This window comes from Microcaecilia unicolor, chromosome 2 (genome assembly GCF_901765095.1).
Source record: "Microcaecilia unicolor chromosome 2, aMicUni1.1, whole genome shotgun sequence".
Lineage (NCBI taxonomy): Eukaryota > Metazoa > Chordata > Amphibia > Gymnophiona > Siphonopidae > Microcaecilia > Microcaecilia unicolor.
In genome coordinates this window covers 567,717,129-567,740,520 of record NC_044032.1, presented here as the reverse complement: position 1 = coordinate 567,740,520, position 23,392 = coordinate 567,717,129, and the positions used below count along the sequence as shown (strand labels likewise).

Genomic DNA, 23,392 nt, shown 5'->3' with positions numbered 1-23,392 from the left:
GGCCAGGTGCCCTTAAATACAACTAAAGATCATACAAAAGATGGCAAATCAATAGTGTCAGGTACTAAGCATCATGCAAATAGGAACAACAAACATACTCTGAAATGTCTATATGCAAATGCTAGGAGTCTAAGAAATAAGATGGGAGAGTTGGAATATATTGCACTAAATGAAAAATTGGATATAATAGGCATTGCTGAGACCTGGTGGAAGGAGGATAACCAGTGGGACACTGTCATACCGGGGTACAAAGTATATCGTAGTGATAGGGTGGACCGGACTGGTGGAGGGGTAGCATTGTATATTAACGAGAGCCTTGACTCAGATAGATTACAAATTCAGCAGGACACAAATCACACCTTTGAATCATTGTGGGCTGAAATTCCATGTATAAAAGGGAAAAAAACGGTGATAGGAGTGTACTACCGTCCGCCTCGCCAGGATGAGCAGGTAGACGCAGAAATGATAAAAGAAATCAGAGACGCGAACAAAATGGGCAATGTGATAATAATGGGTGACTTCAATTATCCAAATATAGACTGGGTAAATGTAACATCGGGACACGCTAGAGAGGTACAATTCCTTGATTAAATCAAGGACAGCTTTATGGAGCAGCTGGTGCAGGAGCCGACGAGAGAAGGAAAAATTCTAGACTTGGTCCTTAGTGGAGCGCATGATCTGGTGAGGGACGTTATGGTACTGGGACCACTTGATAACAGTGATCATAATATGATCAGTTTTGATATCTACCTTGAAGTAACTGTGCACAGAAAGTCAAATACGTTAGCGTTTAACTTTAAAAAAGGAGACTATGATAAAATGAGAAGAACGGTAAAAAAAAAAAAACTCAGGGGGGCAACTGAGAGAGTAAAAACTGTACAACAGGCGTGGACGCTGTTCAAAAATACCATCCTGGAGGCCCAGGCCATACATATTCCGCGAATTAGAAAAGAAAGATGGAAGTCCAAAAGACAGCCGGCCTGGTTGAAAAGTGAGGTGAAGGAAGCTATTAGGGCTAAAAGAAACGCCTTCAGAAAATGGAAGAAGGAACCGTCTGAAAATAACAAGCAGCAGCATAAGGAGTATCAAAGCAAATGCAAGGCGCAGATAAAGAAGGCCAAGAGGGATTACGAAAAAAAGATAGCAATAGAGGCAAAAAAACATAGTAAAAAAATTTTTTCGGTATATTAAAAGCAGGAAGCCGGCAAAAGAATCTGTTGGGCCGCTGGATGACCGAGGGGTAAAAGGGGCGATCAACGAAGACAAAGACGTAGCGAAGAGACTGAATGAATTCTTTGCTTCGGTCTTCACCGAGGAAGATTTGGGTGGGATACCAGTGTCGGAAATGGTATTTCAAGCGGACGAGTCGGAGAAACTTACTGACTTCACTGTAAACCTGGAGGACGTAATGGGGCAGTTCAGCAAACTGAAGAGTAGCAAATCTCCTGGACCGGATGGCATTCATCCTAGAGTACTGATAGAATTGAAAAATGAGCTTGCGGAGCTACTGCTAGTGATATGCAACTTATCCTTAAAATCGAGCGTGGTACCGGAAGATTGGAGGGTGGCCAATGTAACGCCGATTTTTAAAAAAGGCTCCAGGGGAGATCCGGGAAATTATAGACCGGTGAGTCTGACGTCGGTGCCGGGGAAAATGGTAGAGGCTATTATTAAAAACAAAATTACAGAGCACATCCGAGGACAAGAATTACTGAGCCCAAGTTAGCACGGCTTTTGTGTGGGGAAATCTTGCCTGACCAATTTACTTCAATTCTTTGAAGGAGTAAACAAACATGTGGACAAAGGGGAACCGGTTGATATTGTGTATCTGGATTTTCAAAAGGCGTTTGACAAGATACCTCATGAAAGGCTACAGAGGAAATTGGAGGGTCATGGGATAGGAGGAAATGTCCTATTGTGGATTAAAAACTGGTTGAAGGATAGGAAACAGAGAGTGGGGTTAAATGGGCAGTATTCACAATGGAGAAGGGTAGTTAGTGGGGCTCCTCAGGTGTCTGTGCTAGGACCGCTGCTTTTTAATATATTTATAAATGATTTAGAGATGGGAGTAACTAGCGAGGTAATTAAATTTGCTGATGACACAAAGTTATTCAAAGTTGTTAAATCGCGACAGGATTGTGAAAAATTACAAGAGGACCTTACGAGACTGGGAGACTGGGCGGCTAAATGGCAGATGATGTTTAATGTGAGCAAGTGCAAGGTGATGCATGTGGGAAAAAAGAACCCGAATTATAGCTACGTCATGCAAGGTTCCACGTTAGGAGTTACGGACCAAGAAAGGGATCTGGGTGTCGTCGTCGATAACACACTGAAACCTTCTGCTCAGTGTGCTGCTGCGGCTAGGAAAGCGAATAGAATGTTGGGTATTATTAGGAAAGGTATGGAAAACAGGTGTGAGGATGTTATAATGCCGTTGTATCGCTCCATAGTGCGACCGATCCTTGAGTATTGTGTTCAATTCTGGTCGCCGCATCTCAAGAAAGATATAGTAGAATTGGAAAAGGTGCAGCGAAGGGCAACTAAAATGATAGCAGGGATGGGACGACTTCCCTATGAAGAAAGATTAAGGAGGTTAGGGCTATTCAGCTTGGAGAAGAGTCGGCTGAGGGAAGACATGATAGAGGTATATAAAATAATGAGTGGAGTGGAACAGGTGGATGTGAAGCGTCTGTTCACGCTTTCCAAAAATATTAGGACTAGGGGGCATGCGATGAAACTACAGTGTAGTAAATTTAAAACAAATCGGAGAAATTTTTCTTCACCCAATGTATAATTAAACTCTGGAATTCGTTGCCGGAGAAAGTGGTGAAGGCGGTTAGCTTAGCAGAGTTTAAAAAGGGGTTGGACGGTTTCCTAAAGGACAAGTCCATAAACCACTACTAAATGGACTTGGGAAAAATCCACAATTCCGGGAATAACATGTATAGAATGTTTGTACGTTGGGAAGCTTGCCAGGTGCCCTTGGCCTGGATTGGCCGCTGTCATGGACAGGGTGCTGAGCTCGATGGACCCTTGGTCTTTTCCCAGTATGGCATTACTTATCTACTTATGTAATAATTCTAACATTACATTTCCTTAGTCTTACCAATATAGACTAAACCACAAGAACATAACCTTGTTTATTTTACACCTTCTGTTTTGCAATTAGAAAATTGTTCAAGAACACATTTTTCACTAAATGATGGATTAATAAAAGCATTGGTAACCACATACACTCTACACAGTGAATAATTACAACACTGAAAATATCCTATAGGAAGATTCATTAGCACATGGACAGTCACTAACGCTGCTTAGTAAACTGGAGAATAAGGTTTTTAATCAATCCATTGTCTGGTGTAAAATTTACTCTTAAAAATTTTTCTAATTGCAAAACAGGAGCTGTAATGTATGCAGTGGTATGTCCTTGTGAATTGGTCTACATTGGTAAGATGAAATTTAATATTAGAATTATTGAACATAGAAGCACTATCAAAAGGAGTGTAAAAGAGAAACCATTAGTGGATCACAATTTGGAAGCAGGTCATACCTTTGAAGACTACAGGTTTTGTGTTCTCTCAGCAGTACCAAGGAGATCATGGAGAGGAGGTTCAATAGACAATCTATTACTTCAGAATGAACACATGTTCACTTTATTTCCTGGTGGACCGAATACGCATACTGATCAGTATTTCTCTAATTTTTGGCATCGCTATTGTTATCCTTCACCATATTCTAATTTTTGTATTACTATTCATTTGAAATGATTATGTATTATTATTACTTTATTATCTTAATCAAAATTCATTTTTGTACAGTTGATATTGTAAGGACGTGAAATAGGGAACTTTTAAATTAATTATTCATTGCTTGTTTTTTATTCAGCAGTCCTTGGTTTATTATTTTTATCGTTCTTTCACAGGATTCATTTTTTACAATAAATAAATTTTTATGATCATATAAGCTCAATTATACTATATTATGTATTTTAGAGTATCTTATCACTTTCATACTTAGACCAACGGAAATGCAAACCCTAAATATAACATTTATATTTTAATGATTTTTGCTTTAGAAATTGTGGTTTTTAATGTTTTTGGTTATGTTTTTGTTGATTTTCACACTGGTTCTTTTCTTTTAAGGAGCATTGGTGTTTTTTAAATTGATCTATATTACTTGTTTTTTCTTTTTTATACTTTTCGTACACAATTTGGCACCCTTGTTGGTTTTTATATTGTTTTTTTGTTTTTAGTTGGCTTTTAAGCATGTTTATTTCTATTAGTTTGGATAAAATGACCTTTGGACAACCCCCATCCCCCCCCACACACACAGTTTGTACATACAATCAGGGGCGTATCTGCGTGGGGCCACAGGGGCCTGGGCCCCCGCAGATTTTGCCCCGGACCCCCCTACCGCCGTTAACCCTCCCTCCCTCGCCTACCGCCGTCACCTACCCCGAGGTCCGCTTCCTCCGGCTTTTTAAAATATTGCTTCAGCTGGCGGGGGACCCCAACCCCCCGCCAGCCCAGCCGCGATCTTTAACTTTTTCATCCTCGTCGTGCAGCGCGCCGGGAAAGCTGCATGCATTCTTTAGTTCCAGTTGGATGGAGTCTGACGTCAGACTCCATCCAACTGGAACTAAAGATGCATGCAGCTTTCCCGGCGCGCTGCACGACGAGGATGAAAAAGTTAAAGATCGCGGCTGGGCTGGCGGGGGGTTGGGGTCCCCCGCCAGCTGAAGCAATATTTTAAAAAGCCGGAGGAAGCGGACCTCGGGGTAGGTGACGGCGGTAGGCGGGGGAGGGAGGGAGTGTTGACGGCGGTAGGGGGGGGGTTGTCGGCGGTGGGGGGGGGGGGTTGACGGCGGTGGGGGGCTATAATGTGCCCCCTCACTCTAGCCCCTGCCCCCCCTACCGCCGAACTTCAGATACGCCCCTGCATACAATTACAGCAATAAGAATAGTGCTAGTTATGCTGCCAGAAGCTATTGAGCTGAGTTGCCGACTGTTATGCTGCCACCTTGTGCAGTATATTGGGAAGTGCCGATGTGCTTTTTGTTTCATTAATTTTGTGAGCTTTAGTTTTTAAACAGCATGCAATTGATTTTAAATTATTTTCCTAGTTAACAGCCAAGCTGGTAAGGTTTTATTTTGGAGCACCACTTGGGTAGGTGTTCCTCTCACCACTGTTTTTGTACTAACTTTGAATTTTTGATCTCTGTTCCTTTACATGTTAATAATCATTGATTTTCTGTATTGCATATATTTACTTACATGTTTTGGTCTTGATTTTAATTATATATTGTATATGTTTTATTATTAGTTTTATTATTTAAACTAACACTTGTTTATTTCATTTTGTTTTACTATTGGTTATGTAAACCCCTGCTGCAGTCCATGCATGGGTGAACACACTGGCTTTTCTTGTGTTTTGTTTTAGAGAATAAACCTTAGAGAAAAACTCTGTCTGATCTGCTTTTTTTTTTTTGCCTGTTACTACAATAATTCTGTTACTGGAGGCAGAGAAACACTGACAGGATCCTGGCTACACCACCTGTTTTACTGATATCATCATCAGAATCTTAATTTTTTCATCTGCCTCTATCACAGCTGATGAGGAGGACATAACCTACTGGACTAATGTAGCAGGATAAGAAGGTAGATTCAGCCTGAGGGTATAAGACACCATAGGTGAACAGTCAGCCATGCTGCTCCCCCTCCCTCACCCCTATAATTGATAATTCCCCTTTTCTCTCTCTACCCCTCCCTCACATGTGGCCAGCATCTCTCCTTCCCCTCTAAATCCCCTCAGTCGGCTAGCTTCTCATCTCCCCTGTGTCCAGTCATCTCCCACCTTCCCTTCTCCCTACCAAGTCTGCCACTTCTGCCTCCCTACCTTCCTCCAGGTTCAGCCAGAAAATTGAAGAAATATCAGTGCTGCCCTGGCCCTGTAAGCACAGACCCATGCTGAAGAACTGTTTGGTCCCAACCTCTTCTGAGGCAGACTTCCTGTCAGCAGGGGGAGGCGGTGGCAGGACAAAGCTGCACTTAAACACAGATCTGTGCTTACAGAGTCGGTGCAAGACAAATGTTTTTGTAATCTACCAGCTGGCCTGGGAGGAGGTGGGAGACTGGCAGAAGGGCAGGCCCAGCAGCGATAAGGGAAGCACAGTGCTGCCTCAATTCCATCCCCAAATTCTGCAACCCTAGGCGACCACCTAATCCAGCTTCTGGCCGAGATGGCCCTCGGAGGAACATTCTTGGGTTTGATACAAATATCAATTATAAGGAGTCAACACAAGCAGGTTAAAATTGATATACCATTACAAATGTAACCACCATTAACTCAAAGTACTATCAACAAGTACAGCATCTGTGGTCACAGGTGTAGTGCAATGAATCCAAATAAGTCAGGATAAGACAACCAAATAGAGGACTTCAGACCCTAAGCTAAAGGGCTTGCAACATGAACAATGCTGCTGATGACAGATAATGGAACAAATGCATGAAGTGGAGCTGATGGCAATGAAGAATCAAGGAGAATCTTCTCCTGTGCTTAAAGTACATTTGATTGTGGAAGTTAAATGAGAAAGGATTAAAGGGCTTTAGCCTTCTCTGTATGAACACAGATGCAGACCAATCAACTCATCTCCTGAGCCAGAAGAATAAGACAACACAAAAATCCATGATTAGTCAAAAATCCCTAGACTAGTACCATTTTTCTAACCTATAAGCAGTTTGAATATATTTTTTCTTCACTTCAAAATGATCTGCAGTACCTGGTTGCTTTTATCTACCTTTCCTGTCTGTCTGTCTGTCTTTCTTTCCATTTAGCTCACACCTTTTTCAGTAGTTACATTTTTCAAGCACAGTAGGTATTTGCCTTTCCTTTGAGGGTTTAACAATCTACCTTTATAGCTGAGGCAATGTAGGGTTACATGACTTGCCCAAGATCAAAAGGAGCAACAGCAGGATTAGTGGTGGTTCCTTGGTCAGCTGCCACCTGGGGTGGATCATCACTGTGAGCACCCCCCCCCCCCCCGATGCAGCAGCGTTCCCCCCACCCCCAGTGTATCACCTCCAAGTCCCCCCCCCCCCCCCCCCCAGTGTCGGATCCGCTGGTACCCTCTGCTCCGGAACAGGAAGTAACAGCAGAGGGAGCAGGGAACCAGTGGAGCAGACAACCGAGCGGCTGGTCCCTGCACCCCTCCAGCATCGTGCACCCGGGACAGACTGCACCCACCGCCACGCCCTCGGTATGCCACTGAGTAGGATTTGAACTGGGCTTTCCTGATTGTCAGCCCAGTGCTCTAACTACTAGGCTACTCCTCCATTCCTGGGTCACCATGTAAGAGACTTCCAAAAAGTATGTTAACAGATGGAGGAAAGGAAAAAACATGGGCAGAAGACCACAAGCAAAAGGAAGCCTACTTGGAGGGGAAGATTGGATGTACTATATACAGGGCTCTTTATTGAGCAACTACCTATTACAATCCACAGCCATGAAAACAAATGTGAGCATACATAGCCAAAGGAGAACAAAACAGATGTCATTGGTACTCTCTCTTGCATAGAGAGAGAAGATAGGAAACTACATAAACTAGCAACAGATCTCATCAGTTAAAAATCTGTCTATCCAGCATCACACTGTTGCCTTAACTGTACCCTAAATGGTGAACCACTAGAAGTAGTATCAGGAAGACAGCTCCAGTTTTACCCCTTTTTTCCACCACCCAGCCTCCAAAGAAATGGCCCCCATCCCCGCCTAATTTAACTTTGCCTGTGAAATAAGCACAAACTTAAAACACGTTAAAAACTATACGTATATATATACTGTGGAAATAAACTGCATGTGGCTGCCATGTTAGAACATAAAGGGACTTAAAGTGGGACATAGGTTTCCACACCCATTACTAGACATACTCCTGTCAGCTGTCAGACTTCTCACCACTCTTCCAGGCATTCCCCCAGTGGCGTTCCTAGGGGCGCTGACACCCAGGACGGTCGCCGATGCGCCCCCCCCCCCTCGTCACCCCCCACCCTGGCAAAAGAACCCCCCCCAGGTGCACGCCACGGGGGGGGGGGGGGGGTGCCGCTCGCCGGTCAGCTTCGTTGTTTCCATGCTCCCTGTTCCGGGGCAGAGGGAGCATGGAAACAACGAAGCTGACCGGCGTGCGGCACCCCCCCAGCGGCGTGCACCCGGGGCAGGCCGCACCCACCACCCCCCCCCCCCCTTAGTACACCACTGCATTCCCCCCAACCTTTTTATGTCACAACTCTAAAAACAATTTGCCATCTTAATGCATCCTGGGATTTTACTTGTATATTAGGGCAAAAATCTTTCTTTGCGTTTTAACAGAGCATATTCTCAAAATCTAATCAGAAATGTAATAAGTTATTCCAATAAAAATATATCACTCACAATGAAAGCATGTGGGGTCAACTTTTTTTCTCCCTCTAGTAGTTCCTTCTCATTTTTGAGCATAAAGCAAGACTACCTTATAGTGCATTTCAGCAAAAGCTGACCAACAGTGTTTGTTATTATGATCCTGTATCATAGCAATACGTTGGGAGGTAAGAGCTTTTACTTCATATGATGCAAGAGTGTGGTGTGCTAATTACCACTGCCAAGATTCACACTGTCGGTTTGGTAACTCCAGATACACGAATGCCACTCCCACAGCTGTATACACTTAGTGGAAGAAAACCTTTTGTACCTTTATCTTCCTTCTAATTCAAAAGGAACCAGCACTGGGATCCTATCACCATAATCATTAATGCACAACTACTGCAGAGTTTGTCCCTAGTTTAACAGACCCTCTATCCCACTATTAGCCTGGCTATTGTGGTAACAAGACCACAAGTCAGGAGCCATGCAGAAAGGCACCTTCTAAATGCAAATATGGCCACTATGTATATCCCTTATTGATGACAACTCCCTCATCCCCCAGTCTCTGCAGTATCCATGGCCCTAACTGTTCCCAGAATATGGAAGACGTGAACAGGGAATCGGACCACAAGCCTTTAACATGAAGTGCACAGTACTTGTCACCAAGTCACTTGGGTCAGCCCCATCATAACATATGCAAGACAGATCACGAAAAAGTCCAGTTTTGATTCACTTGCAATTTCTCCCCCTATAGCCAAAGCAACAACTCTAACATCTGCATGCCCATGTATAATAGAAAACACTATAGTGGTGTTTGTATTAGGAGACTTGTTCACATCTATCTCCATTAGTTTCTGCAGAAGCCCTGGAGCAACAGCTTATGATGGCTGAGAATGGATCTGAGTGGACATACCTTCTGGGTTATCCTGTTCATGCATTTCATTGCAGGTGTCCTCCGATCATCCAGGAACATTGGTTGATTCCAGTGATCATAGTTGGTCTCTAACAGGTACCACATGCCCTGCTTTACATCTAGTCTGGATTGAAGAAAACAGATATGCAAAAACACTGTCACCTTAGACAAAGCTTTCAATTAAAAAAACATCCAATATAGCCACATTAAAACATACTTACTCCCATACATCCATAGAATCTTCCCTAGTACGTGTGATAACACATGCTTCACCAGACTTGCCGCCCAGTATAAAATAAGCAGGAGCAATCAATTTTGTTTCCACTAGTTCCTTCTTCACTTCCTTATAACTGTATAATAACAAAAAGGGTAATAAAAAAGAAAATTTATATAGCTAATGCATAACCACTGTAACTTAAACAAGTTAGGAAAGCATGCAGAGTATGGTTCATGGAATTCTTTCCAAGCTTTCTGCATGTAACATGGAGGGGCATAATCGAACGGCGCCGGCCATCTATTTGGCCGGCGCCGCAAAGAGCAGTCCCGAACCGTATTATCAAAAAAGATGGCCGGCCATCTTTCGTTTCGATAATATGGTTCGGGCTGGCCAAATGTTAGAGATGGCCGGATTTTAGATGGCTGGCATCGGTTTTCGCCGATAATGGAAACTAATGCCGGCGATCTCAAACCCGGCCAAATCCAAGGCATTTGGTCATGGGAGGAGCCAGCATTTGTAGTGCACTGGTCCCCCTGATATGCCAGGACACCAACCGGGCACCCTAGGGGACACTGCAGTGGACTTCAAAAATAGCTCCCAGGTGCATAGCTCCCTTACCTTGGGTGCTGAGCCCCCCAAAACCTCCCCAAAACCCACTCCCCACAACTCTACCCACAGCCCTTAGGGATGAAGGGGGGCACCTACATGTGGGTACAGTGGGTTATGGGGGGTTTTGGAGGGCTTAACATTTACCACCACAAGTGTGACAGGTGGGGGGGGGTGGGTCTGGGTCCGCCTGCCTGAAGTGCACTGCACCCACTAAATACTGCACCAGGGCCCTGCATACTGCTGTCAGGGAGCTGGGTATGACATTTGAGGCTGGCATACAGACTGGCAAAAAATATTTTATTTTATTTTTTTGGGTGGGAGGGGGTTGGTGACCAGTGGGGGAGTAAGGGGAGGTCATCCCTGATTCCTTCCGGTGGTCATTTGGTCAGTTGGGGCACCTTTTGAAGCTTGGTCCTGAAAAAAAAGGGACCAAGTGAAGCCGGCAAAATGCTCGTCAGGGCCGGCTTTCTTTTTTCCATTATCGGGCGAAGCCAGCCATCTCATGAGCATGCCCCCGTCCCGCCTTCACTGCCCTACCGACACGCCCCCTTGAAGTTTGGCTGGCTCCGCGACGGAAAGCAGTTGGCACCAGCCAAAATCGGCTTTCGATTATACCAATTTGGCCGGGTTCAGGAGATTGCCAACCATCTCCCGATTTGTGTCAGAAGATGGCTGGCGATCTCCTTCGAAAATAAGCTGGATAGTAACAAAATAAATGACAGTAGATAAAGACCTGCACAGGCTATGCTGTACACTGCCCTGTGTTCTCTTCATAAAGGCAGTTAATAAATCTAGTCTGCCCTGTAAGGTTACCATCTTTATGCCTTTGTTTAGGGTTGTACCTGCCACACCGTGTGTGCATGCGTGTGCGCGAGCTAGGGCAATTGCGGAAGGGTGAGGAGTGCAGACACATTTTTGACAGGAGGAATTCCCTAAACTATGTTTCTATGCTACAGAAATTGGAACTCTTCCCATAGAAATGCATAAGCTCCTGAAGCCAGCATATAACAAATTAGCCCCGGATATTACTACTACTACTATTTCTTATCACTTCTATAGTGCTAACTAGACATACGCAGAGCTCTACACTAGACATGAAGAGACATTCTGCTTGACAGAGCTTACAATCTAATTAGGACAAACAGTACACATAAGGGATAAGGGAATTACTAAGGTGAACAAGTGAGTAAAGGTTAGGAATTAAAAGCAGCATCAAAAGGTGGGCTTTTAGCCTAGATTTGAAGATGGCCAGAAATGGAGATTGACATATTGGCTCAGGAAGTCTATACCAGGCATATGGTGCAGCAAAATAAAAGGAACGGAGTCTGGCGTTAGTAGTGGAAGAGAAGGGTGCAGATAAGAAATATTTATCCAGTGAAAGGAGTTCCTGGGGAGGAGTGTAGGGAGAGATAAGAGTGGAGAGGTACTAAGGAACTGCAGAGTCAATGCAATTGTAAGTCAATAAGAGGAGTTTGAACTGTAAGCAGAAACAGATACGGAGCTAAGCTGATATTCAGCTGGGACCTGCAAAAGACACAGGCAGGCCCCAGCTGAATATCAGCCTGGACCCACATAAGAGATGCAGGTGCCCTAAGCTCCCCCCAATTCTGATCCCACTTCCCTCCCAACCACTCTCTGGAACATGCCGAAGCCCCTCCAGTTCCAAACCCTCCTCCTACCCCCACCCCCCCCATAAAAGATGCCCCCCTTCCAATCCCCTTAACAAGGACCTTATGAGACTGGGAGACTGGGCATCTAAATGGCAGTTGACGGTTTAATGTAAGCAAGTGCAAAGTGATGCATGTCGGAAAGAGGAACCCAAACTATAGCTACGTAATTCTCACACACTCTCATTCTCTCACACACTCTCTCTCTCTGATAGACACACTCACACCCAGTCTCACTTGCACCCACTCTCACTCTCTCTCTGTCACACACACATACTCGCACATTCACTCTCTCTCTCTCACACAGTCACTCTCACACACGCTCTCTCAAACATACACACTCCGAGGAAAACCTTGCTAGCGCCCATTTCATTCGTGTCAGAAACGGGCCTTAGCCCTGACAATAATTAATATTCTTGTTACTCTCTTTAGTACAGTTTGTTCTTTTGAAGTTATTTTTGATGGTTCTTTGTCCTTCCATACATTTCCTTCTGACTCAAAAATTATTTTTTTATGCATTGTGGATGATTAGATCTATCAGTTCTTATTTGGAAAAAGATGCGCTCAAAACTACGGTAACGGAATTCAAACATGCGTGGGATAAACAAAGGAATCCTGCTCAGAAGGAAGGGATCCCCAGAAGCTTAGCCGGTGGTGGGAGGCAGGGCTGGTGGTCGGGAGGCGGGGATAGTGCTGGGCAGACTTATACGGTCTGTGCCAGAGCCGGTGGTGGGAGGCAGGGCTGGTGGTTGGGAGGCGGGGATAGTGCTGGGCAGACTTATACGGTCTGTGCCCTGAAAAAGACAGGTACAAATCAAGGTAAGGTACACACAAAAAATGGCACATGTGAGTTTATCTTGTTGGGCAGACTGGATGGCTCGTGCAGGTCTTTTTCTGCAGTCATCTACTATGTTACTATGTTATGTTACTATGTAATGCAAGGTTCCTCGTTAGGAGTCACCAACCAAGAAAGGGATCTTGCCGTCGTTGTTGATACGTTGAAACCCTCTGCTCAGTGTGCTGCAGTTGCTAAGAAAGCAAATAGAATGTTAGGTATTATTAGGAAAGGAATGGAAAACAAAAGTGAGGATGTTATAATGCCTTTGTATTGGTCCATGATGCAACCACACCTCGAATACTGTGTTCAATTCTGGTCGCCGCATCTCAAATAAAGATATAGTTGAATTAGAAAAGATACAGAGAAGGGCGATGAAAATGATAAAGGGGATGGGACAACTTCCTTATGAGGAAAGGCTGAAGCATCTACGGCTCTTGAGCTTGGAGAAAAGATGCCTGAGGGGAGAGATGATAGAAGTCTATAAAATAATGAGTGGAGTGGAACGGGTAAATGTGAATCATTTGTTTACTCTTTCCAAAAATACTAGGACTAGGGGGCATGCGATGAAGCTACAAAGTAGTAAATTTAATACAAATCAAAGAAAACTTTTCTTCACGCAACGAGTAATTAAACTCTGGAATTCGTTGCCAAAGAATGTGGAAAAGGCGGTTAGCTTAGTGGGGTCCATAGACCATTATTAAATTGACTTGGGGAAAATACACTGCTTATTTCTGGGATAAGCAACATAAAATGTATTGAACTTTTTCGGGATCTTGCCAGGTTTTTGTGACCTGGATTGGCCAGTGTTGGAAACAGGATGCTGGGCTTCATGGACCTTTTGTCTGTCCCAGTATAGCAATACTTATGTACTTATGGTTACTCAGCTGGTTAGCAGACTGAAAATCTGCTTCACCCTAACTCCACCCCCAGATCGCCCAAACTAGCAGTTTCAGCATGGGCATAGAGGGGATAAACTAGACAGTGCTGCTGAATACTCCCGATAGCTCCACACAAGCGATTTAAATGACCAGGAGCCTCTCCTAATCATTTAAATCAGTTTGATATCTACCTCAATGTGTATCATTAACAAGCAGATTAATTCTAAATAATGTGATACATGGAAATGCCAGAATCTTATGTTTGACATCAAGAACAGTTGTGTCCATTACCTAGGCTGTGTTTCTGAGGAACTGACAGTCAAGTGAAATCATACCAAATTCGTTATGAAGCTTATATATTCAGAAAGTTAAAATAATATTTTTTCATGCTTTAAATGACATATTTAGAAATAGTTTATTTTAAAATCTTATATACCACCTATGACTAGGTGGTTTCCATTAAAAAAAAAAAAAAAAAACATTCATAATCATTAGAGCAACAATACAAAGACATTAGTTTCATTTGCCATTCTAAAAATTCACTTTGACTATGAAGTAAATCATGAGTTTACGTTCTGTTGACAAAATGTTTGGGAATAAAGTCTGTGTGCGTTACCCCTTGGAAACAAAACAGAAAACAGAATCCTAATTAATCTACATAGCATTGCCTAAGCATGGTTCTTTTCAAGAACCAGAAAGAAACTACTCCTGATTTCCCAGCAGACCCTTTTAACAGTCTGTGTTCCACAAATGACTGAAGAAGATTCAGCAACTCCAGTACTGGTGGAACCAAGGCCAATCACCCCAAGGTCTCTCTCCCGAGTCAAGCTTACTAATCTCTCCCCTCATATCCGGTATCTCTCTTTTGGGTTTCTGCACCCCAAGTGCATCACTCGGCTCTTCTTCGCATTAAATTTTAACTGCCAGACCCTCAACGATTCTTCTAATGATCCCTTCTCATTGTTTCGACTCCCTCCAGGGTATCCACTCTATTGGCTATCTTCGCGTCATCCACATAAACGCAAACCTTTCCTTCCAACCCTGTAGCAATATCTCTCACAAATATATGAAACAGAATCGGCCCAGCATCAACCGCTGAGGAACTCCACTGCTCACCTTCCTTTCCTGCAAGCGGATTCAGTTTATCACCACCCTCTGCCACCTGTCAGTCAACCAGTTTCCTATCCAGTTCACAACTTTTGGTCCTAAGTTCAGCCCTCTCAACTTATTCACGAGTCTTCTGTGAGGAACCGTATCAAAGGCATTTCTGAAATCCAAGTAGCTTACATCCAGCACATGTCGTTCATCCAGTTCTTTGGACACCCAGTCAAAGAAGTCAATAAGATTTGTTTGGCAGGATTTTCCTTTGGTAAATCCTTGTTGCCTCGGATTCTCTAACCCATTGGCTTCTAGAAAGTTAACTATCCTTTCTTTCTGCAGTGACTCCATTATTTTTCCTACTACCGATGTGAGACTTACTGGTCTGTAGTTTAACCCTACTGTTTTTTAACCAGTTTTTAATTCACAATAGAACACCACCTCCTCTCTTAAGACTCTCCAGTTTCCTCTGGAGTCTTTCCTGAAGTACTCTGTCAAATGCCTTTTTAAAATACAGATACACAATATCGACTGGCTCACCTTGTTAAGGATCATCAGGCCACAGGAAGAATTCCCGTAGGGTAGGACTTCTCAACCAAGTCCTTGAGGCACACTAAGTCCCATCGGGTTTTCTGGATATCCATAGTGAATACTGTAGCAGGTAGGGGTCCTCCACCAGCAATTCAGGTCCATGCACTTGTAAGGTCCATGTATTAGTCTAAGATAAGGTCCCAGCACTCCACAACCCTAGATAGCCCAAGTGGGCTGGTATGTGTTGTATCCTGTGGACTTGTGGACTGCTCCCAGGATCCTGATTCTGGGCTGCATTACCACTTAGGCTGAGCAAACAAATTCAGCATCTAATAGTCAGCAAGACACTGCACACTTTAAGATTAGTTTCTAAAGTCCACAAAATAATTTTCAACCCCTGGATTCCTTACCTAGCAATTTATAATCCAGGGACTAACTGTCCACAGGTCATATGCAAATCAGATCTGGAAAATTCCAGTACCTCCTTTAGTCTCTCCTCTGGTTTGGGCTCTCCCAACTGTATGAGTTCTGGAGGCCCCATAGGTGTCAACCAAAACATTGTAAGATGTAGCAGGTATCTGGGAATCCCCTTTTTTCACTCACATTCCTGTATTCTAGGGTTCTACCCAATTAGCTGCATCAGAACAGTCCATAAACTCTGCTTCTGACATTTGATCCTCCCCCTCCCCTTGAATCCCAGGCCCCTCCACTTCCAAAGGTATAGGTTCCTCCAGCCTTTCAGGTCTCATCAGGAACTCCACCCCCTTGAGCTCGCAGGAAGCCATTACACACTGGTTGCGGACCCAGGAAAGCTCATCTTCCTAATCTTACCTCCGCAACATCTTCTGGACATCTGTAACCTCTCCTCCCCTCCAAGGGGAAGAGCTGTCTACTGGTGTACTCTGTTTCCAGAACCCTCACCATTAGTGGGTCAGATTCATAGGCTTAGGTACGGGTATCTTCCTGAAAATGACAATATGCATGAGATTGGAATGCATTTCCTCCTTGGTATGCAAATCTATCTTATGAATATTCATTGTAGATATCCTTAAAACCTGATGGGTCTTGATGTACCCAAGGTCTTAAGGGATGAAACACATAAAATTCCAGTGTAAAGGAATGGATGTCCTTTTTACTATCAGAGATCTGGCTCAGTCCCTTCCTCATGTGCTATAAGCCTTGGAGCAGTTTGGTCAAGCATCTGGGTTTAAAACGAATATGGGAAAAACAGAAATTCTGAACATAACATTGGGAAAATGGAAAATAGATCAATTTAAGAGGAATTATCCATTCCAATGGGCCAAGACAGCCATAAGATATTTGGGCGTTCAGGTTATTGTATGGCCTGAGTAAACGTCCAAATGTTCTACTCCGGCTTCGCTGGCAAGTGCGCTTTCTTTACCAAAGGTCTTTTTAAAGACCAACATCCACTTTTATATTGGACTTTTATTGCATGCAGACGATTTATCCTGCACCTTGGAACATTTGCTTGCAGACGGATAATCCTGCATTCCGGAGCATCAGCGTGCAACCAGCTACTGTTTAAACAGACTCCTGATGCAGGCCTAGCGGCCGAAACACAACATTTGTGTTGAGTCTTTCCACTCAAACTTTTTTATCTTGAGTACACGTTTTTCCAGACTTTGGCATCCGTGGTCCAACTCCCACTTTTTTTGTCTTATCTCTGTGTTTTCCCGTGGGACGTTCGAGTTCTCCACCCTTGGCGGATTCTCTTGAACAATAAGCAATTACCCACCATTATTAAAAATTATATGGGAAGAGTTGGAGCATCGGGAAGGTCTGAATATCTTGTGGTTTGGTAGAATCCATGCAGTCAAAGTGATAATCCTTCCCAAATTGTTATATTTGCTTACAGCACTCTGACTGTCCAAGGCATTCTTCCTGCAATTACACAAACAATTTTTTGCATATATTTCGGCTTAGGAGCCACGAGATACGGCAGTTCATAATTTTCAAATATATTACAAAGAGGCGCAGCTTTGAATCCTCTCTGAATGGCAGGGAGAGAGGGGGGTCTTAATAAAAGTGTGATAAGAATGGAGCAGCAAGTTAAGAGATACCCCACTGGGGGCAATTTCCTGGTTAACTCCCACAGAGATTAGGACATTGATACAAAAGTCTAACACTTGTGCCAGACTGGCCATGATAATCTCAATCTTTCCCGGAGAGGCAGTACTTTTAATCTACACCTATCATTGGTCTTCTGTCCAGGGAGAAAATCAGAAGGGTAAAACATAAAACTTGGGTAGGAAGGGGGTTTGCCACTTTTGGTCAGTAGTACAGGATGGTCAGGTGGGTAAATTTTGATGATCTGGCAGAAGAATATGGATTGTCACAAACGGGAAGTTTTTTGTTTTTTTTTTAATTTTATTTTAATATAGACAAGTGAAGGACTTCCTACAAAAACACTAGGTCAGTGGCAACTGAGAAGTGACCTCAGAGGTCTGAAGCTGTGTACATATGCTGTCAGCATCCTGCTAGTCGTGTGGCTTGGCAGGGTGTCACATAGGTGGGGTGGGTGTGGAGGCTTGTTGGTAGTGTACGTCCTTACCTTGCCAGAGCCTTCCAGATCTCCTCCCAGACTTTTCTTGCTGCTGCTTGTGGGACTCTGTGCCTATCCTCCCTGAAGAGTTGCTCTTTATATTGCCTGACTAGAAGTTCCAGGAGCTCACTTTCTTTGTCAGAGAAACTGAGCTCCCTCTTGGCCTCCATCTTGCATCTGCATATTGCAGGTCCCCATAGTGGGCACTGTATATATACTGCAGGGCCTGGACCATATGTATGGCTCTAGTTACTGCCCCATGGCTGCCATAGGCATTACTAGAACATAAAACCAGATTTGTTTCATGAAGTTTATAAAACCTTTTAAAAATAATAATGTGATGTGCTCAGAAACTTTACGTGACCAAGTGCTGTGAAGATGTAATAACTTATCTTATTGTTCCAAGTCTCTAGTGCTCAGCAACTTCACTTCTTTCAAAGCCTGTGTTCTGACAGATCTGGCTGATATCATCTTTATTATTTTATTTTATTTTTTTGCTCAATAAGTTCATATTTGATATCCCAACCCGGATCCAAGTTTCTTCAGGGGAAAAGTACTACTACTACTACTACTATTTAGCATTTCTATAGCGCTACAAGGCGTACGCAGCGCTGCACAAACATAGAAGAAAGACAGTCCCTGCTCAAAGAGCTTACAATCTAATAGACAAAAAATAAATAAAGTAAGCAAATCAAATCAATTAATGTGAACGGGAAGGAAGAGTGGAGGCAAGTGGTTACAAGTGGTTACGAGTCAAAAGCAATGTTAAAGAGGTGGGCTTTCAGTCTAGATTTAAAGGTGGCCAAGGATGGGGCAAGACGTAGGGGCTCAGGAAGTTTATTCCAGGCGTAGGGTGCAGCGAGACAGAAGGCGCGAAGTCTGGAGTTGGCAGTAGTGGAGAGGGGAACAGATAAGAAGGATTTATCCATGGAGCGGAGTGCACGGCAAGGGGTGTAGGGAAGGACGAGTGTGGAGAGATACTGGGGAGCAGCAGAGTGAGTACATTTATAGGTTAGTAGAAGAAGTTTGAACAGGATGCGAAAACGGATAGGGAGCCAGTGAAGGGTCTTAAGGAGAGGGGTAGTATGAGTAAAGCGACCCTGGCGGAAGACGAGACGGGCAGCAGAGTTTTGAACCGACTGGAGAGGGGAGAGGTGACTAAGTGGGAGGCCAGCAAGAAGCAGATTGCAGTAGTCTAAACGAGAGGTGACAAGGGTGTGGATGAGGGTTTTGGTAGAGTGCTCGAAAAGAAAGGGGCGGATTTTACGGATGTTGTAAAGAAAGAAACGACAGGTCTTGGCAGTCTGCTGGATATGAGCAGAGAAGGAGAGAGAAGAGTCAAAGATGACCCCAAGGTTTCGAGCTGAGGAGACAGGGAGAATAAGAGAGCCATCAACAGAAATAGAAAACGGGGGGAGCGGGGAGGTGGGTTTGGGGGGGAAATGAGAAGCTCGGTTTTGGTCATATTTAATTTCAGGTGGCGCTGAGACATCCAGACAGCAATGTCAGACAAGCACGCTTTCTTGAATATCTGTCTGAACGTTACAACTCTGAATTAGAAGCAGATGTGCGATGATAGATACTAGTGGCTGTATGCTGTAGTATATTCACATTTAACTTGGTCACTTAAAGTATCTGAGCACATCACATTATTATTATTTTTTTTTTTTTTTTTTTTCAATTCCAAACAACAGATTTTAATATCTCAGCTTTTTAGCAACAGTCAAGATATGTATCCTATTTACAAGTTTGGCAAGTTATAATTCCTCCAACTTTCTGGGATTTGTTTTCCAGTTTATTCAGACAATCTGCCCATCCCAGACCACCCGAGCTGTCTACTCCTCAAATTCAGGACCATTCCAGATCCCATCTCTTTCTGGATCCTGTCAGCCACTGCTCCTGGTGTCTTTTTCCTCAGCTGAGAATGAGGCTCTGCTCCACTCCTACTCTCACCTCCCTAGGGTGTCTTTTCCTGCTGGGGCACTTCCTGAACTCTCTCATGTCTCCCCAATTTGGGTGACAAGCTCCTTCTCCTGTTGCCAACCTCTGCTCTGAAGCAGGGGTCAATTCCCTCTATTTGAATCTCCACGTCTTAAGGTCTGGGAGCCCCCCTTGGCACCGTGGGGGTCAGGTAACCAAAGACCTGAGCTATATCCTGCTCCTGCCTTTTATAATCTCCACCTCACCCCATAGGGCCGGTCTAGGCAAATATACCTAGGCACCCACCTCCCACTATAATCTTACGCAACCTAGTGATCTGCAGGAAATTTCCCTGTGTTCTGATTTGCAGCCAGAGAATTTCCTGTGGATCACACAGGCATGTTTGAAAATACCTTTTATTTGAAAACATTTTTATTAAATTTTTTGGAAATTCCAACTATAGATTACAACATTTGTTCTTCCCCCCACCCCCCTCATTTACAAACATCCCCATTCCAGTACAGCGGGAAATACATCACATTATATCTACCATCCAAAGCTAAGCTAAACCTTTTGTCGTAATAATAATTAGCAACCGCATAAATGGAACATTTCGGACCCTTTCTGACAACATATCTTATAATGTGCAGATTCCCAATTGTCTTCTCCCTCATATACTTTGTTGTGACAGTTACCTATTTTCACATTATTATTTTTAAAGAGTTTTATAAAATTCATGAAACAAGTCTGGTTTTATGTTATAGTACTGAGTTTTGTACCAGATTACAACTAACTATTTAGACTCCCAGTTATTAGCTTAATGCCATAGGCATTGCCAGGAAAAGCCGTGTAGTTTATCGCAGTCACCGGAGACTGGATGGAAGATGCTGTTTGTCAAGCAGTGCTTTGTATATCCACCGGCGCACCCAGGAACATGTTTTTCCCTGCAGGCACTACATGTCCACTGTCCATGGCCAGGGGATTTCGTGACAGCCAGGTACTGCACACGTATGAGCCAGCCATGCAAATGCTTCCATATTTGAACCTGCCTTTGATGTGTTTAACCCCCTTTACAAGTCATCAGGATTTGCATGCTTACCATAGCAGTATTTTGCTATCATCCAAGTGTATCTCTTATATGTTTTTTCACTTTTTCCTATATTTTTCCTAGAAAGGGGGATGGCAAAGACTAAAGATACATCTATTTTACTTAGCAATTACACATGCAGCCCTGGTCTTGTAAAATATGCCCCATTTTCTTTATATTTTCACTAACACCTCTATATTCACAAATACACAACCTATCTAAAATGGCACTATATGTATTCAGAGACTGCATGGAAGACTGTGCCCCTGGTGTGTCTCGGTTGTGCAACTTCAAATAAAGGCCTGCATTGGTTATCGTCGGTACTGTCTTCATCATTTTATTTTAGATTAATACTACAATAGTATTCTATTTTTTTAAAAAGTAGGTGCCCTTATAGAAGTGCTGTGATAAGGCATAAAGTTCTACCGATATTGCTCCAGGCATCCACACTCCCCAACCATAAATTAGAAAAGATTTTAAGTATCAAGATTAAATTTCCTGCTTTTATGTTCTCCTTTAGACTTATAACAAGCTTCCTAAACTATCCAGATGACAATTCAAAACCTGGCCCTGTTTTCTACATTTCAGAGATTTTTGATTTGGATCCGGTGCTCAAACTCATCAATTTAGCTGTGTTCACAAATATTTGTTCTAGGATCCTTTTTATTCTTTCCAACTCAACAGAAGTTGGAACAAATTATATATTTTTTTAAATTTATAAATCTCTACATGATATAAAAGTTAAACATATTTGACCAACTGTACCTAAAATTTTGCACACAGCAATATAATCTGGATTCAAACTTAACACTATTAACATGCTACCAACTATTTATAAAGGGCCCCTTCTTTTATTTCTAGTTTTTGTCAGGGAGCTTCATTCAATGACACTGTTTCACATGTTGAGACTATTTCCATAAAATAATTTAACAAGGGATTTCAACACATCACCATTCAGACTTGTAAGTAAGGGGTGAATGAAGAGGGCAGCCTCCCAAGCCACCAGTTTCATTCAGGCCAAACAAATGCAAGCATGGTTTACTTGGTTTATTAGTTTTAACATACCACTTTTCATAGGCAATGGCAAAGCGGCCTACAAAACAAAACAAAAAAAAAAAAAAAAAAAAAAAATATATATATATATATAAATGTTCAAAAGGGACTACAATATAAATAAAAAAGTCAAAAGAAAAGATAGGAAAGTGATAGATTGGAGGAAGTTAAAAGAGATGCTGCTAGTTCAGGTGAGACAGTAACTGAGGAGCAGGGTAGTCAGTGAAGTCATGTTTCAAAGGTAGCTCAAAATAGGCAAGTTTTTAAACCAGCTTTAAATTTTAAATAAGACAGTTCTAATTGTAGATGTTTAGGAAAAGAATTTCAGAGAGGTGGTGGTAGGTAGAGAAATAAAGAAGAGCGAGTAGACTCAAGATAAGCAGAAAACACTGGGAGTGGGGGATGAAGTTGGTGATCATTTAATGAACAGACAATGAGGGACGGGGTCTAAGAAATGTTGCAAGAGGAAAGATCTAGAGAAATGCTAGAGAGTGTAGAGTCTTCTGTGCTGGCAGTAGATGAAAAGTGAGAGAGTGCAGCTCATCTCTTACCACATGAGTTGGAAGAGGGTAGGAAAGAGAGAGGATTGGCGATTAAAATAGATGGAAAGGTAAGTGGGGGATCTGGGTGAAATAGAGCTGCACTTAAGCTTATCTGCACCAGACACTAATATACAGTGGTTATGACTGTCTGTTTTTAACATGTGTAAAAACATTTGCAGCAGCTATGGCCCCTTCCCTCTTACCTGGTAGCATTCTCCAGCACTGATCTCATGAGAAAACCAACCCATGAACTGTTGACACCAAAAATCCATTCAAGGATGCCTATTAAAAAGCAAACAAACAATAGCTAAGTTCTAAGTTATTATGCATTTAATGTAAATTGTTAACACGACAGGGATCATTCAAACTGGACACCACCACCACCTGAATATGAATGACCTCAAGCTAATAAGCAGTGTAGTAGGTAAAACTGGAAAATTCTAGGGTACATAAGAGGTCAGTATAAAAACAAAAAGGGAGGTGAAAATGCATCTGTATATAGGTAGGTCCTTGGTATGGCCTCATCTGACATATGAAGGAGTAACTCTACGGAGTGAGGCAAAAAAAAAAAAAAAGCAACAATCTAGAATTTTTTGCTATTTTCTCAGCAACTGCACGAATTTCAATAAGGTTTAAATACTTAGTCATCATACCTACAGATTACTATTAAGCAACATTTAATTATCTTAAGCTATGTTGATGTTACTGACATTTTAGCGTTACCATCTAGTAATTTTTGCGTGTTAAAAATGTTTGAGCTAAAACACTCATTCAAATGATACAATTAAGAACGTGTCAGAATTTCAGAGTCATTGTGAATGCTCAAATTGACCACCCCCAGCTTTAATGCACGCCTTCAGTCACTTTGGGAAGTTCTTAACAGCCTAGTTGATTGGTCCCTGTGGCAGGCTGTCCCAGATCATCTGCAGAGCTTCCTTGAGTTTGGTGACTGTTTGCGGCTTTGAGTGGAGCTTGTGATAGGCCTCCAACATTGATCCCGGGACAAAAGGTCTATGTCACTGTGATGTCATTAACAGTAAATTGGGCTCCCTCTTTTTTTCAAATAATGGTAGCTTTACAGTGCAAAA

General features: G+C 42.9%; 1 protein-coding gene across 1 annotated transcript in view; it reads right to left on the bottom strand.

The window, feature by feature from the left end:
• Positions 1-23,392, bottom strand: part of LOC115461562 (acid ceramidase-like) — a 213,712-nt gene that overhangs the window by 28,504 nt on the left and 161,816 nt on the right. Inside the window, exons 10-12 of the mRNA XM_030191471.1 lie at positions 22,508-22,586; positions 9,523-9,651; positions 9,302-9,425 (exon numbers count right to left, since the gene is read on the bottom strand). Of these exons, the coding sequence (XP_030047331.1) occupies positions 9,302-9,425; positions 9,523-9,651; positions 22,508-22,586 (332 nt within the window). The remainder of the gene's footprint in view (positions 1-9,301; positions 9,426-9,522; positions 9,652-22,507; positions 22,587-23,392) is intronic.